General features: G+C 37.1%; 2 protein-coding genes across 28 annotated transcripts in view; one reads left to right on the top strand and one right to left on the bottom strand.

Annotated features, from left to right (window-relative positions):
- The window catches only part of ical1 (islet cell autoantigen 1-like), a 98,641-nt gene that overhangs the window by 51,177 nt on the left and 31,477 nt on the right, over window positions 1-15,987 (bottom strand). For 24 of the 27 annotated variants that reach the window (XM_073952687.1, XM_073952682.1, XM_073952667.1 and 21 more), the window contains exon 1: window positions 1,332-1,507. The gene's annotated coding sequence lies outside the window, so the exon portion shown is untranslated. Of the gene's footprint in view, window positions 1-1,331; window positions 1,508-8,582; window positions 8,765-15,987 lie in introns of those variants that run through there. The other 3 variants (XM_073952685.1, XM_073952674.1, XM_073952672.1) reach the window with 1 other exon arrangement.
- Window positions 1,594-3,204, top strand: cxcr4a (chemokine (C-X-C motif) receptor 4a). The gene is given in 2 exon segments (NM_131882.3): window positions 1,594-1,663; window positions 1,754-3,204. Coding segments are annotated over 2 exon segments (1,083 nt in total). The 5' UTR covers window positions 1,594-1,648; the 3' UTR covers window positions 2,822-3,204.

Raw genomic sequence — 15,987 nt, forward strand, 5'->3', positions numbered from 1 at the left:
GCAGTGTATTTAGGGGTTGTTAAAGTGGATTTTATATGTATAAAATGTATATAAAATGTCAATTTTCTGTATAAATAATGTAACTTGTTCTTGGCATAAAAAATAAAGGAAAAAAAAAAGAAATATAGACTTCATCATTTTAACACCAGATAACTTATCAACCACCCTTGTAGAAGAGATAAGAGAATCAATGTTTATAACAGAATAAATAATTGTAGTAGATTGAAAGGTGAAAACACATGTTCTCCCAGAGGAAAGCACACACACACATATAGCCAAAGGGTTTTTGTGTCTGAGAACTGCCCTTCCTTGCTCTCTACGTCCAGCGATAGGCCTGACCTCTCATTTTAGCCAGGTGTCCTGACCAAGACTGCCGAATAGCATCTGTGACTGTTACAACCCCAAGTATTGAATAACAGAGATCTCATGCTAAACGCTCTCTTCGGGGACTCTTTGTGATCATTTTTCTTTTTGTTTTTAAATATGACCGCACACAGTACCATTTAAATGGCTGAAGGTATTCACTGCAATAACCTTCTTAAATACAGACCCATTTCAGCATGTAGGCATATATACATATCTAAGTGAGTTAAGTTAATTTTACTTGCTCTTTGGGTGTTTTGGACAATAGGGGAAGCGAACGACAAGTGACTGCCTCTGTGATTTTATCTGATCACCAACACATTAGCACCTTTCATTGGGATAAAAAGCCATTCAACGCATGCAGAACATGCGCAGCTCAAAGCATTTAAGAGATTAACATACAGTGTGCATATTTCTAAGACTAATTAACAGTGCCAATAAATACATTTAATTTAATGTGGGTCCACATTGTGTGAGTGTGTACTTTTCACAGATTGAACTTGAAGCAGGGCAACACTTTCACACGTATGTGTGTGTGTGTGTGTGTGTGTGTGTGTGTGTGTGTGTGTGTGTGTGTGATTTTCAGAAATGAAGACTCTGGTTGGATGACATTTAAGTGTTTTGAGGGTTGTGGTGATTTGATGTGGATTTAACGCCATTAAACAGTTCATGAAGTACACGCTGAACATGTAAACACATATACACAAATGATACTACACACTTAACAACAAGCTGAGTGCAAATTAATCTTACCTAGGGAAATTAACTGTTTTTAACTGTTTACTAAATTTCCATAAACACATTTTTACTACAAATAGACCATGATTAACCTATAATTAGTGTAGAAAACCATGATTAGTTTGAGGTTATTTTGTCATTATATACAAAAATGTTTGGTTGTTGTTGCTTCATTTTGCAGTAAAACTACGGTTATTAGGGATGTTGTGTTTGATAGGCAAAGTTATTACCTCACAAATTAAGTTAACTGACTTTGTATGAAGTTTTTCTCAAGGCAATACAATTGAAGCGCAGATTTCCCCCACAGGACGTCGTCTTCTTCACACACCAAACTTTAAACACGAAAACAGGAAGAGTGATTGCGGAAGACGCAGATGCAGCTACCTGCGAGCGCAGACTCGTGAGCGCGTGCTGTGCAGTTGACGTGAGTAAAATAGAGGCGGGGCTTCCGCGCGAGAGAGGTATTTAAACTGTTCGAGCGCCACAACATTTAGAAAAATACTGAAGACTTGCTGGAGACTGAAGGAGCTGGAGAAGTCTTTTAGAGATGGCTTATTACGAAGTAAGTTATAATGCCTATTTAAACATTGTCTGTAATTATTAAATAGCATACATTTAAATTAATTATTTCCAACTTTGTTAACTTTTTCAGCACATCGTCTTTGAAGATGATTTATCAGCTGATAACAGCTCTGAATTCGGCTCGGGGGACATCGGAGCCAACTTTGAGGTCCCGTGTGATGTGGAGGTCAGTCACGACTTCCAGAGGATCTTTCTCCCAACGGTGTACGGGATCATATTTGTTTTGGGTCTTATCGGGAACGGACTGGTTGTTCTGGTAATGGGTTGCCAGAAGAAATCCAGAACCATGACAGACAAGTACCGTCTGCACCTCTCAGTGGCGGACCTTCTGTTTGTGCTCACTCTGCCATTCTGGGCTGTGGACGCGGCCAAAGACTGGTACTTTGGAGGGTTCATGTGCGTGGCCGTGCATATGATTTACACGGTAAACTTGTACAGCAGCGTCCTCATCCTCGCCTTCATCAGTTTGGACCGGTACCTCGCTGTAGTGCGCGCCACAAACAGCCAGGGTCCGAGGAAACTTCTGGCCAACCGCATCATTTACGTGGGCGTGTGGCTCCCCGCCGCGCTCCTCACTGTGCCCGACCTGGTGTTCGCCAAAGCGGAGAGCAGCGCCATCCGTACCTTCTGCGAGCGCATATACCCGCAGGACTCGTTTGTCACATGGGTGGTCGCCTTCCGCTTCCAGCACATCCTCGTGGGCTTCGTGCTTCCCGGGCTCGTGATCCTCATCTGCTACTGCATCATCATCTCCAAGCTGTCGCGCGGCTCCAAAGGCACGCAGAAGCGCAAGGCGCTGAAGACCACCGTGGTTCTGATCGTCTGCTTTTTCGTCTGCTGGTTGCCGTATTGCGGAGGGATCCTGCTGGACACGCTGATGATGCTGGAGGTGATTCCCCACAGCTGCGAGCTGGAGCAGGGGCTGCAGAAATGGATCTTCGTGACGGAGGCGCTCGCGTACTTTCACTGCTGTCTCAACCCGATCCTGTACGCCTTTCTGGGGGTGAAGTTCAAGAAGTCCGCTCGCAGCGCTCTGTCTCCCAGCCGGGGGTCCAGTCTTAAAATTCTGTCCAAGAAGAGGACAGGAATGTCATCCGTGTCCACAGAATCTGAATCTTCCAGCTTTCACTCTAGTTAACGCAAGAGCGCGCACCTTGGACTATGAACATGCTTTCAGATTTAATGTCATGAAATTACCAGATATAAAAATGAGCAAACAGGCTGAGCCTAATTGAAAAGTTGTAAATATGTTCATAAGAATGTTGACAAATACTGCAATGCTTCCAGTATTACTCTTCACATTGAGACTTTGTGAGGAAAAATGTGTTTATATATTGTGCACAATGTTTACTGTACATATCATGTGTGTATATAGATTTTTTTACTTAGTTCTTTTCTGCACTTATGTAGACCATTGCATTTATTTATTATGTGATAAACCAAAGATGGATTGAATTATCCATTCCAAGAGCTGCTTTGTCAATTTGAAGTCTTTACAATAAATTGTTTTGAATACTCAAACTTTTGTTTGTGGCCACATTTCTTTATAGTGCATGATAATGGAGTTTCCCTGCAATACCCAATGTTTGTACTCATCATAGAGACATGTGACATAGTGTAGAGCGCTGTTTCTTATCAATATCTTTTCAAGCATAAAATAGAAAAAGTACAGTGATTACAGAAACGCATGATCTCTCCTGTCTGACACACACACACACTGACGATGGGGATTCTCTGAGATGCAAACTCAAGTCTGAAGAGACATGTTGTACCCTTTGAAGGGATTCCCAACACACTGCAGAGTCCATTCAACCATAAACAATCACACACACACACAAACCTGCTTAAATGCAAATAATAGAAGTGCAAGATTTGGTTTGATTTCCACATATAAATTCTGTCAGTATTATTTGCACTTGTTTTTGCTCTCTCATAAGTGTAATTTCACTATAGTGGGGTTTTGTTTATTCAGGTGGTGTCACAACAAAACTGTGTTGCCATGTCTCTGACACTGATTGGCAGTTGTAAATATATCCCATATGAGTCATAAAACCACATTTTATATAGTCTGACTTGAAACAAAAACTTGATCACTGTGGTTTTATACAATGGTCTGGGTAAAAAAAAAAAACCCTGGTTAGGGGATCTTGTTCACATTTGCTAGAAATTCATCAGACAAACTATGTGGCATACATGATGATTTGCCTTTCTGTGAAACTCACTATACTCAATATCAAATGAAAAAAGAGCTGCATTCTATTGAATATTGAGAGAAGAAAACAAATAGAAACCACTTTTAACTACTTCTGAAAGTTATTGTAGAGGATGTATGAAAACATGTCCGTAATGTCACACTATAACATTTTACAACTATAAAGTGGTTATAAAGTTTACAAGTAGAACTTGATCCTAAAAACATCAAACTAATAAGTAAATGCATGACGTGATTTCTTCAAAATAAATATTTTGATATATTACTTTTAGAAAAGTGGAGCATGATGCTAACAATGTCAAAATTATAATATTCTTAAGAAATGCATTAGTTTAAAACCTCTAATGAAGTATCTATATAACATTGTGTTTTACATGACCAATAAAAACTTAAAGAGTTTGCCAAATATGGACAAACCCAAATGTTGGGTTGACATTAAAAGGACATTTTATATCCAGTAGTTTAGCTTGTCCAAATTTGACCCAATCTTGAGTTTAAAAGCCAACATTGCTTTGTAAACATCCGTATTAATAAGCTTTTGAATGCTTGACTCTGATTGTTTGATGAGCTCTTTAAGATGTGCAAAATACATATTCAAACACACAGCTAAAAAAGTTGTAGCCAGTTCAAGACTGCAGGTCCAGATTACTGCACTGCATGATATTTCAAATAGCTTCACAGACAAAAATCACATCAAAACAAAAGTCATTGCATTAGATGCGTAAGAAACAAAAAGAAATCTTACATCTAAACAATGCACTGTAAAAATGCTGGGTTCCTCACAAATCCTTCAATTGAGTTAACTTAATTGTTTTTACAAATTTAAGTGGATTGCACAAAAAACAATTAAGTTGTCCGCCCACAAAAACTTAAGAATTGTGTTGTTTCAGCTCATTTTAAATAAGTATTTTGAACAAGCAGCAAAATAATTTTTTAATGTGTGTCTTTAGATGTGGTAACCATAGTAAACAGTACAAAATGATTAGTTGACTTTACTTTAAAAAGTGAGTAAACTTGCTGCCTTAATATTTTTACGTAAATTACCTATGTGCATAATTATAAAAAATAAGTTAAATCAACTTAACAGTTCCTAGTTATAATGGGTTTACTAACTATTTTAAATAAAGTCAAGCTGACGCTTTTAAGGCAACAGGTTTTACTCACTTTTTTAAGTAAAGTGAACACTTACAGTGTATATATTTTGTAAACTACATTTTAGGCACAATGTTAGTCTATTTTGCCAATGAAAGTTGTTGCAATAAAGGACAGATAAGAAAATTTCTGCATCTCAAAGCAACACTGTTGTGTTTAGTTTATTAATGAATCCATTTTAGAACAAATCATTTAGTGCAGTCATTCAATGCTCCATTTATATGTAATATATATATATATATATATATATATATATATATATATATATATATATATATATATATATATATATATATATATATATATATATATACAGTCAAGCCGAAAATATTTATACCCCTGTCAAATTCTGACCTAACGATTTTGATCAAATGTAAATAAAAGTTAGAAGTAGATATATTTTTCCCACATAGATAACTCTTTTACATCATCCTCTTTTATTTTGGGAGAAGCCTGTCATTTTAAGCTAAAAAAAATAAATAAATAAAAATAAAAATTGCTAGTTAAATTTAAAAAACGTTAATTCAGAATTTGCCAGGGCTATGAACAGTTTCAGGCTGCGTCCGAAACCGCCTACTACTCAGTAGGTACTGCATTTGAATTTAAACGTACAACTCGGTCGTTAGAAAAGTACGTTCTATACAGTATGAATGTGAAAAGTATGAATGGAATTCGAACGTACAACAATTTGCCATTTTGTCATGGTCACGTGACGTACCTGCGTCAATTGCGTCGCTTTACTCCCATTCATGAATTCGCTCGCGGGTCATCATGGGATAGCGCAGCTTACATGGGATGCGCACTCCAGAATCTCACTGGAAGTAGTAAGTCATCCGGGTACTTCTCGCATGCTGATTTTCGAATTCTATGAATTCGTATATACTACTCGGCTCACATACTGATTTTAGCGTACTATAAAGTATGAAAGAATGTGGTTTCGGACGCAGCCTCAGTCTTGACTGTATATATAAGTTTTAAAAAATGTTACAAAGAGGTCAAATCTGCTTTTGTTTGAAATAAGATTATTTTACTTACCCCACTTACATAATTTCTCATTTCATTTTAATTTCTCATTTCATTTCTAATTACTCACTTCTGAAAACAAAACAATATTTTTTACTAAATACTTGGACTACAACCAAGACAAAAACTATGTAAAATAAAAGCAGATTTTGCAGCTATAAAGACGGTCACTTGTTTTGTTTCAAAATGCAGCAGCTGTAATTATTTGCTGAATTATTCCTTAAGACAGGGATGTGTCACCAAGACCATTTCATTTAGTATCTTTTACATTTATTTTATTATTAATAATCAAATAATTACTTGTTTTATTTTGCACACTGCTAGTTTTCACTCAATAAATTATTTAGCTGCTTGTTCAAACTACTTATTTAAAATGAGCCGAAGCAACACAATTCTTGAGATTTTTTTAGGAACAACTTAATTGTTTTATGTTCAATTCACTTAAATGTGCTTAACTTATTTTATTATTGATTTGTGTTGGGACAACATGCATGAATTATGTGGAACCCTGCCTTTTTTACAGAGCATTGATAGGCCGGTGAATTATTATAAAGTTATGCACACCCAGTGTAACAGCATTACCACCTCAGATGTGCACTATATAATTGAACAGCCTGTCGTCAGTTATTCCTTAAATGAAATCCTTATACTCTAATATGATGAGGCAAGATCATACAAGACCACTATCAAAATTCTCTGGAATGAATTTTATGTACGTAGCCAGCATTTATTACTCATGATCCATGACAGTTTCATTCAATTCCAATGGGCTGAGAAGGAACCACAATAAAACCACAGGAGGTCTTTACAGAAGGAGAAAGTATTACAGCAATCCTCAGCAGTGCAGTGCTTTAGGAAACAACAGGCTGTGACCCCGCATTGCAAAAGCTGCTAACCGGGCCACCATGCTAAGAGGTGGAAATGCGTGAGAGTCGACCCATTGAGGAGGCCAAATCTACGCGTAAGGACAATACAAACTAACAGCGGCGAGTGGACGGCCCGTTGAGTCCCAGTGTGAGAGATTTGCATGTCTGAGAGTGTTAAGTGCCCCATCAGGCCTCTGTTCCCCCCGGGGGCCGCAAGAAAGGAGAGCGGACGGAGAAACATTCCTTAAGAGCTGGTCATTTATTTTGCTGTTAACCCTCCTTGTTCACCTTGTCAATTTGAATACATGTCACTCGATGTAGAATGATATAAGAGAGCATTTCTGCACATTTATCCAATAGCCTGTCAATGTAACTACGTATCAATCTTCAGTTTTAAAACAGAATAGTTAACTGACAAATGGAAAATCTGTCATTATGTACTGCGCATTATGACCCGCTTCAAACCCGCTTGACTTGATTTTCCTTGAGTCATAAAAAGAGAGATCTTTTCTGAGCATGTGAGGAGATTTTAAGCATTAAATGATACAAAACGTTTAAAAAAAAATGTAAAAGTAGTCCATGTTAGTTATGCCCTGCATTCTAACAAAGACTAGAAAATACATAAAGAGACTTTGATTCCAAGGAAAGTCCACTTAAAAAATACATACACTGTAATAATATACATGTTAATGAACAGTATCTGTATTTTATAGTAAGTGTTTTCTGTTTATTTATGGTTTTGGATTGCTTCATGGGACCTTGATCTCTGTACTGTCACCTTTTGATGTAGAAAATTCAACTCTTTGGTTAACAAAGTGACTTTTAGTGCAATTTTAGCAGTTTGAAATAATATATTGTATAAGAAAAAAGGTTTGGGTAATAATTCTGACTTCAACTGTGTATGCAAGTGCCACCTGTTCTATGTCCAGAAATGTTAATGGTAATTAAAAGGTAAATAAATTTAAGTTTATTTGTATAGCACTGTTTTACAATAATTGCTCCAAAGCAGCTTTACATTAGAATCTTTACAGTTTAAATCAGAAAAGTTAAGGTACTTTGGATAGTATATATCTATATACTATATATACTATATATATATATATATATGATGTATGTCCTTTTCTATGTGTATGATCAATTTTCAGTGAAGTGTGTGTGTGTGTGTGTGTGTGTTGCTTAAGTGTTGTTATTGTGGTGTTTGATCTGATCGAGTGGTGCTGCATAATTTTTAGGAGCCTATAGAAAGCAAAAGAAAGAGAATTAGCGTAGTTGCTCATAATGTTTTAAACGAGAAATTATTGTTAAAAAAGTGTGCATTTGAAGAAATGCATTTATCTGGATCGTACAATTATGTGATGCATTGTATATATGCTGTATATGCTGTATTAAAGGTAAGTCCTGATCGCCAGAAATAAATAAAATCTACTAAAGTTACTATTGTAGAAGATCATTTCTCATGGCACTTAGAGGATTTTGCACATGAACTCTTTATATATAGTGTAAAGTGTATTAATTTACAGGAAAAGTTAGCTCAGTAATACAAAATTCCACTTTACAATTCACACTCATGTGGTTCTAATTGTTTATGTGTTTCTTTCTTCATTTTGTAACATCATGAAGCATAATCCTTTGTGTTTGATTCTTGCCTTGTGTTCTCGTCTTTAATTCTTTGCCGCCTGTACTGACCATTTGCCTTCTACCTGACTTTGCCTTTTGGAAACCTGTATGTACCCGTTTGCTCCTGTGTTTGACCATTGCCTCCCTGACGAATCTCATAATAAGCTGCATGTGGATCCTCACCTTTGTTGTCACCCGATTCCCAGTCACACTGTTGAACACAAAACAAATGAAAAACAAACAAGATATAATAAAGAATGTTGTAAAACAAAAGCAGCTGTTGACATACATAGTAGAAACTAAAAAATACTATGGCCGTCAATGTTTTTTTCCCAGCTTTCTTTAGTACATCTTCCTTTGTGTTTGATAGAGGAAACTGAAACGGGATGATGAAAGATGAGTAAATGATAACAGAATTTCCATTTTTATTACCTATTCCTTTAAAAGCTCTTTTCTGAGCTCTACCTGACATGATCATTACCCACACAGCAAAATTCCTCTGGCCCCGCTTTGGACTACACAATCTGGTTTTGCTTGGCCCACATGCTGCAGTGAATTACAGTACAGGACTTCCAGACAAGGGCCAAACAGGAACCATATCTGGGTCAAGTCTCAACCAAGTTAATAAGCCATAACTAGGCCTAAACTGGATCAGACAGGTTGGTGTGTTACATCTGGCATTAAAGATGGTGCCACCTCTGCCAAACCCGGGCCATGTTTGGTCTGCTCATGTTTGGTTTGCTGTATGCCAGTGTCGGATAAATGCCTGCTGTGCCAGCTTTAAGTCAAATCTGGGCCAGAATTCTTTGCTACCTGGGTAGTATTGCATTGATTCATTCATTCAATCATTTTCTTGTCGGCTTAGTCCCTTTATTAATCTGGGGTTGCCACAGCAGAATGAACCGCCAACTTATCCAGCAAGTTTTTATGAAGCGGATGCCCTTCCAGTCGCAACCCATCTCTGGGAAACATTCACATACAGTCATTCACACTCATACTACGGACAATTTAGCCTACCCAATACACCACATGTCTTTGGACTGTGGGGGAAACCGGAGCACCCGGAGGAAACGCAGGGAGAACATGCAAACTCCACACAGATATGCCAACTGAGCCAAGGTTCGAACCTGCGACCCAGCGACCTTCTTGCTGTGAGGCGAACGTGCTACCCACTGCGCCACTGCGTTGCCCTAGTATAGCATTGATATAGTATCTATTTCATATTCATATTTCATATTAATAGTAAATAATTATTATTATTTATTAATGTGGATAGCTATGTTTGCATATGATATGGAACATAATTAGAATAAAATATTAATCATAAAAAAGTATAGTAGAAATCTCCAAATAATGTAATATTTTTTTAAATATATATAAAATATAAGTTAATAATAAGTTAAAAAGCCATAGCGAGGCCTAAACTGGATCAGACAGGTTGGTGTGTCACAATTGCAATGAAATTGATAAACCCATAAAGCATTGCTCTTTAGGCACACTATGGGTGTGCCTTTTCTCAAAGTGACCTGCTTGGTAGAATTTTTTTCTTTACTCAAAAATAATTTCATTGAAGTTTATTTATAAACTAATTTCGAGAGGATCACATGCTTATGACTGACACGGCTGGCCCCGAGTCAAGCTAATGTACGATCCACCAATCAGACAATTCCTAACTTAGCATAAACAACCAAGCATCTTGCCTTAGCCATCTTGGTCTTCAATCCCCCCTTCCACCACCTCTCCTCCTTTTTTCCTCTATAGGGCAGCACGGGGGCCCAGTGGCTAGCACTGTGGCCTCACAGCAAGAATGCCTCCAGTTTGGGTCTCTACCCAGCCAATTGGAATTTTTGTGTGGAATTCATTTTTCCCCCTACTCGCATGGGTTTTTTCCTGAGTCCTGCGGTTTCCTCCAACAGTCCAAAACATGAGACATAAGTAAATTGACTAATCCAAATCAGCACCATAGTCAATTCCACCAGCAGCTCACCCTCATGGCAATCCCTAAGCAGCAGGAGAGAGAGATCTACCTGAGCTCAAACTCCCCTCTTGCCCTGCAAACGGGAGGGAGCCCCGGGCTCGAGGATCTTACAAGCTCAGGGCTCTCTCCAAACTAGCTTTATTACCAGTCATCAGCTAAGTGTGGACTCTTGAAATGTATTTGTGAGTCAAGATAGGCCAAACTTACGTAGCCCACATATCAACTTTCAACATCTGGGCCAAATACTACATTTTACATCTGGCCTTAAAGATTAGAATAAAATATTAATCATAAAAAAGTATAGTAGAAATCTCCAAATAATGTAATATTTTTCTAAATATATATAAAATATAAGTTAATAATAAGTTAAAAAGCCCGGGCCATGTTTGGTCTGCTCATGTTTGGTTTGCTGTATGCCAGTGTCGGATAAATGCCTGCTGTGCCAGCTTTATGTCAAATCTGGGCCAGAATTCTTTGCTACCTGGGTAGTATAGCATTGATTGATTCATTCATTCATTTTCTTGTCGGCTTAGTCCCTTTATTAATCTGGGGTTGCCACAGCGGAATGAACCGCCAACTTATCCAGCAAGTTTTTCAGCAGCGGATGCCCTTCCAGTCGCAACCCATCTCTGGGAAACATTCACATACACTCATTCACACATACACTACGGACAATTTAGCCTACCCAATTCACCGCATGTCTTTGGACTGTGGGGGAAACCGGAGCACCCGGAGGAAACCCACGCGAACGCAGGGAGAACATGCAAACTCAACACAGAAATTCGAACCGAGGTTCGAACCTACAGCCCAGCGACCTTCTTGCTGTGAGGCAAACGTGCTACCCACTGCGCCACTGCATTGCCCTAGTATAGCATTGATATAGTATCTATTTCATATCTAGTATCTATTATTATTATCATTATTATTATTATTAATAGTAAATAATTATTATTATTTATTATTGTGGATAGCTATGTTTGCATATGATATGGAACATAATTAGAATAAAATATTAATCATAAAAAAGTATAGTACAAATCTCCAAATAATGTAATATTTCTCTAAATCTGTTCAAAGAAACCTGCCCGACTCATAATAACACAAAAAGCAGCTTGAACATTCTTCAAAATATCATCTTTTGCCTTATACAAAAGAAATGACACATCGGTGCGCATAAAATGACACAATTTCCAACGAAATAACAACTATTCCTTCAAGTCTGACTAAAAGCGTCCCCAACCCTCACAGTGAGGCTCGTTTCACAGCTCTGCATGTGTTTTTCCACTTATGCGCAGGGTGAGGGTTAGAGGGTAAAGCTATTGACATCCACAGTGCAGGAAGGAGACCATGTCTGGGATCATTAGTGGCTACTCACAGTTCCTGCAAGATTGACCCGAGTGGGGCGAAGAGACACTTTACGACCCCTGTGACCCCCAAAACCTCAGCCTGTTTACCCAAAAGGACTGGAGCCACAGAGGTCAGTGAAACTAAGATCATTTACAAATGAATCACAGTTGCAGGGGGTCTGAACAATGGCCGAACAAATGCTACTGTATCTGTAAGAACTTTAACACATGGGCGATTGTATAATTGCAGGTTCGTTTGGTGTCCACACTCATAATTTCTTATTTTCCCCCTTTAATGGTTATGTTTTAGTGCATTTTAATAATGTGTGGCTCATTGTCATGGACCACAAGATGAACCAGACCATAACAATATATTGTTTTACATCAAATAGGTGACACGGTGGCGCAGTGGGTAGCACGATCGCCTCACAGTGAAAAGTTCATTAGTTCGAGCCCCCGCTGGGTCAGCTGGCATTTCTCTATGGAGTTTGCATGTTCTCCCCGTGTTCTCGTGGGTTTTCTCTGGGTGCTCCGGTCCCCCCACGATACAAAGACATGTGGTACAGGTAAACTAAATAAGCTAAATTGGCCAGAGTGTATGTATGTGAATGCAAGTGTGATTGGATGTTTCCCAGAGATGGGTTGGAACTGGAAGGGCATCCACTGCGTAAAACATATGCTGGATAAGTTGGCGGTTCATTCCGCTGTGGCAATTCCAGATTAACAAAGGGACTAAGTCGAAAAGAAAATGAATGAAAGAATGTATATAGTAGGGAAGAATGGGATTTTAGGTGGACCGTTGGTGTGCCATTTGCACAGCACTAAAGTTTCTGCCCTGACCTTTTTTCAACGTTGGAGGCGACAGCCATGGCTGCTAACTTGCCAGCATTGCTAGAGCTAGATCTTGTTGTCAGTGAAACCCTAGGATAAACTTGCTTCTGCCCAGAATTACTCATATTTTGGCTGAGAATGTTCTAAACAAATCAATTAACAACAGTAACTAAAAGTATTAAGCGTGTAACAGGTTTAATATAACATTGCAGGACGGGAGCCCTTCTTCATAGCTATACCAAAAGTCCCATTTGGGACAGCCCTAAACTCACACACATGGTTGAGTCTGTACTTACTTTAATTGAGAGCATGATTTCCATCCAATACATTAGTGTAGCACCAACCAAACTATTTACACAATTAAATGCAATTGAGTTAGTCCGACATGATTTTATAAAATAAAAGTTTATTTTTATTTAACTTAAACTCAAAGGTCTGATAATATCATGTATTCAATTATGTGTTGTACATTTCAAAGTCTCCTATGTTTATTTGAAGTTGTCCTTAATGAACTAAAAGAGCCATTTTCAAGCATATTTCATGAGTTACATTACAGCTGATTGTGACTGATCTCAGAGCTCATTTTAGGACAGTTATTGCTCATTGAGCAAAGCAGCAAACTTATTAAGCTGCCAACATCCAAAGCATGTGTGCTTCTGCACGGTGATAATCTCAAAACTCAAAGCATAACATGAAAATCTTCTAAATCTTTGAAAATAAAATGAAGAGTAAACTCTAACAAGTCTTTCTAATAACTTTAAACACCTAAGATTACTTTTATTGTCAACATTTCCCTCTTTTAATTCAATTCCACGCAGAGCATGCTGAGAACCACAAATCCCCTAACCAGGTAGTTGGACCAACGCAATCCCTTCATGTTGTCCCAACAGAAAACGCTTAAGTTAACTGAATGGTTTACAAATTTAAGTGAACTGAACATAAAACAAATAAACTGGCCAAAGAAATGACAAGAATTGTGTTGCTTCAGCTCATCTTAAACAGGTAGTTTGAACAAGCAGCAGTAATCCTTTTTCTTTTTTGAGTAGTGTAAAGTGGTACACATCTTGACACTCAATGCCTTGTCATGCGTTTTAAAAAAACATAGTGTTTCCATTGACAACAACTTAAAAAAATGAGCTCAAAAAATAACACTTTAGTTTTACCATTAGTTGACTTTACTTAAAAAATACAGTTAAATTATTGCTTTATAATTATTAAGTAAACAAACTGTGTATAATTTGAAAGATTATGTTAAGTCAATGGGTTTACCGATTTTTTAAAAGTAAAATCAACTTGTTGCTTTTAGGGGAACGGGTTTACTCACTTTTTTAAAATAAAGTAACTAATTGCTTTTTACAGTGCATCAAACATTCATTCATTTTGCTTTGGCTTGGTCCCCTATTTATCAGGGTTCGCCACAGTGGAACGAACCGCCAACTATTCCAGCATGTTTTATGCATATGCACTTCCAGCTGCAACCCAGTACTAAGAAACACCCATACACTCCCTCATTTACACACATTCTTCCTTTCACTTATACCTCATGTCTTTGGACTGTGAGGGAAACTGGAGCACCCGGAGGAAACCCACGGCAAAACGGGGAGAACATGCAAGCTCCACACAGAAATGCCAACTGGTCCAGCCGGGATTCGAACCAACGAGTGTATCAAACAATGTAAAGTAACAATACTGACAATATGTAACAAGTTGACCACAGTAACAAAGCTGACGAACAACTATGAAAAAAATCTTCACCCTTAACATTTTGTATTACAGAACCACACGTTTGACTACTATGACTGACAGGAGCTGTAAAATAGCTTATAAACACTGATTTACACAGACTGTCATCATATTTACCTTTGATGTTGAACTTTTCTATTATACAAACAAATCTCATCCACATATCACAACACTATCTCAGCACTCAAGAGCCTGTAGTGCGATGAACGGATAAATGTGTGTTATTGTAACGGAAGTGGCTGTTTGGAAGGCAGTTTCCTGCTGAAAGCCCACAGGGACTCCAGATCCCGCTGTGAAAATACTTATGGGCTCCGACTAAAACCCTTTCACATTTTTTCACTCAGGAAAAACAATGGCAGATTTCAGCAGGGTATACAGATAACAGCTGATATATGACAACAGGCAATAGAAATGCCTCTTCAACCTACATACAGGTTACTGATATCATGTTGAAATGTTATGAGATTATGAATTGTTTTTTAATATTGTGTTTATTTATATTTACAATTATGTACAATTATATTTATTATATTTACATGGTGGCGCAGTGAGTAGCGCTGTCACCTTACAGCAAGAAGGTTGCTGGTTCGAGCCTCTGCTGGGTCATGCTCTGCTGGAGTTTGCATATTCTCCCATGTTCGTGGGGGATCTCTTTTGGGGTGCTTCAGTTTCCCCCACAGTCCACAGAAATGCGCTATTGGTGAATTAGGTGAGTTAAATTGTGCATAGAAGTTACGAAACACTAATATGGTGCAGGTAAATATCAACTTCAATATAAATGGCCATTGGAGTAAGAGTAAGTAAGTATATTCTAGTTATAAATATTAGTTATATAATATTCTACTTTTATTTTTTATATTTTCCATGAAGTCATCTCACATTTTTATATTTTTTCAGTTGTTTTTATTATTATTTCTGAATTAAACAAGAACAGCTCTGTTTTTATTTAGTTTTTTTTATTTAGCTAATATTTAATCAATTCTGTTGTGTATTTTGTCATTTTTATTTGGATAATTTATATGTCAATCTCTCAGATGAGACGTTGAACCGACTCTTGAACCGACTCGTTGAACTGACTTTTTGTGGTCGATAAAAATCACAGGATGTCCTTCGAAAATGTTCTTTATACAGCATGTTCTTTATAGTTATTCTACTATAAGTATTTATTTATTTATTTTATTTATTATGCCTTTGAAATTTTATTGTACCTTTTTTATTAAGTATTATTTAATTAAAATATTACATATCTTTTTTTTTTGCCATGAAGAAAGTTCTTGACAACACAAGTTCATAAATATTTTTTTTTCTTTTCTTGGCTTTTCCGTTTTATTATTTCTAATTAAATTAAATTAAAATATTATTCTAATAAGCTTTAATTTAGATTTTATTTTAGATAATGTTTTATCAATTTTGTTGTTTATTTTTTGAGTTTGGGTTTTGTAAAAATTAGTTTTAAATAATTTATTTGTTCGTTTTATTATATTTATTTATTTTTAGTTATTTATGTATTATGACTATGAAGTTTTATTGTACCTT

This window comes from Danio rerio, chromosome 6, assembly GCF_049306965.1.
Source record: "Danio rerio strain Tuebingen ecotype United States chromosome 6, GRCz12tu, whole genome shotgun sequence".
NCBI classification, from domain to species: domain Eukaryota; kingdom Metazoa; phylum Chordata; class Actinopteri; order Cypriniformes; family Danionidae; genus Danio; species Danio rerio.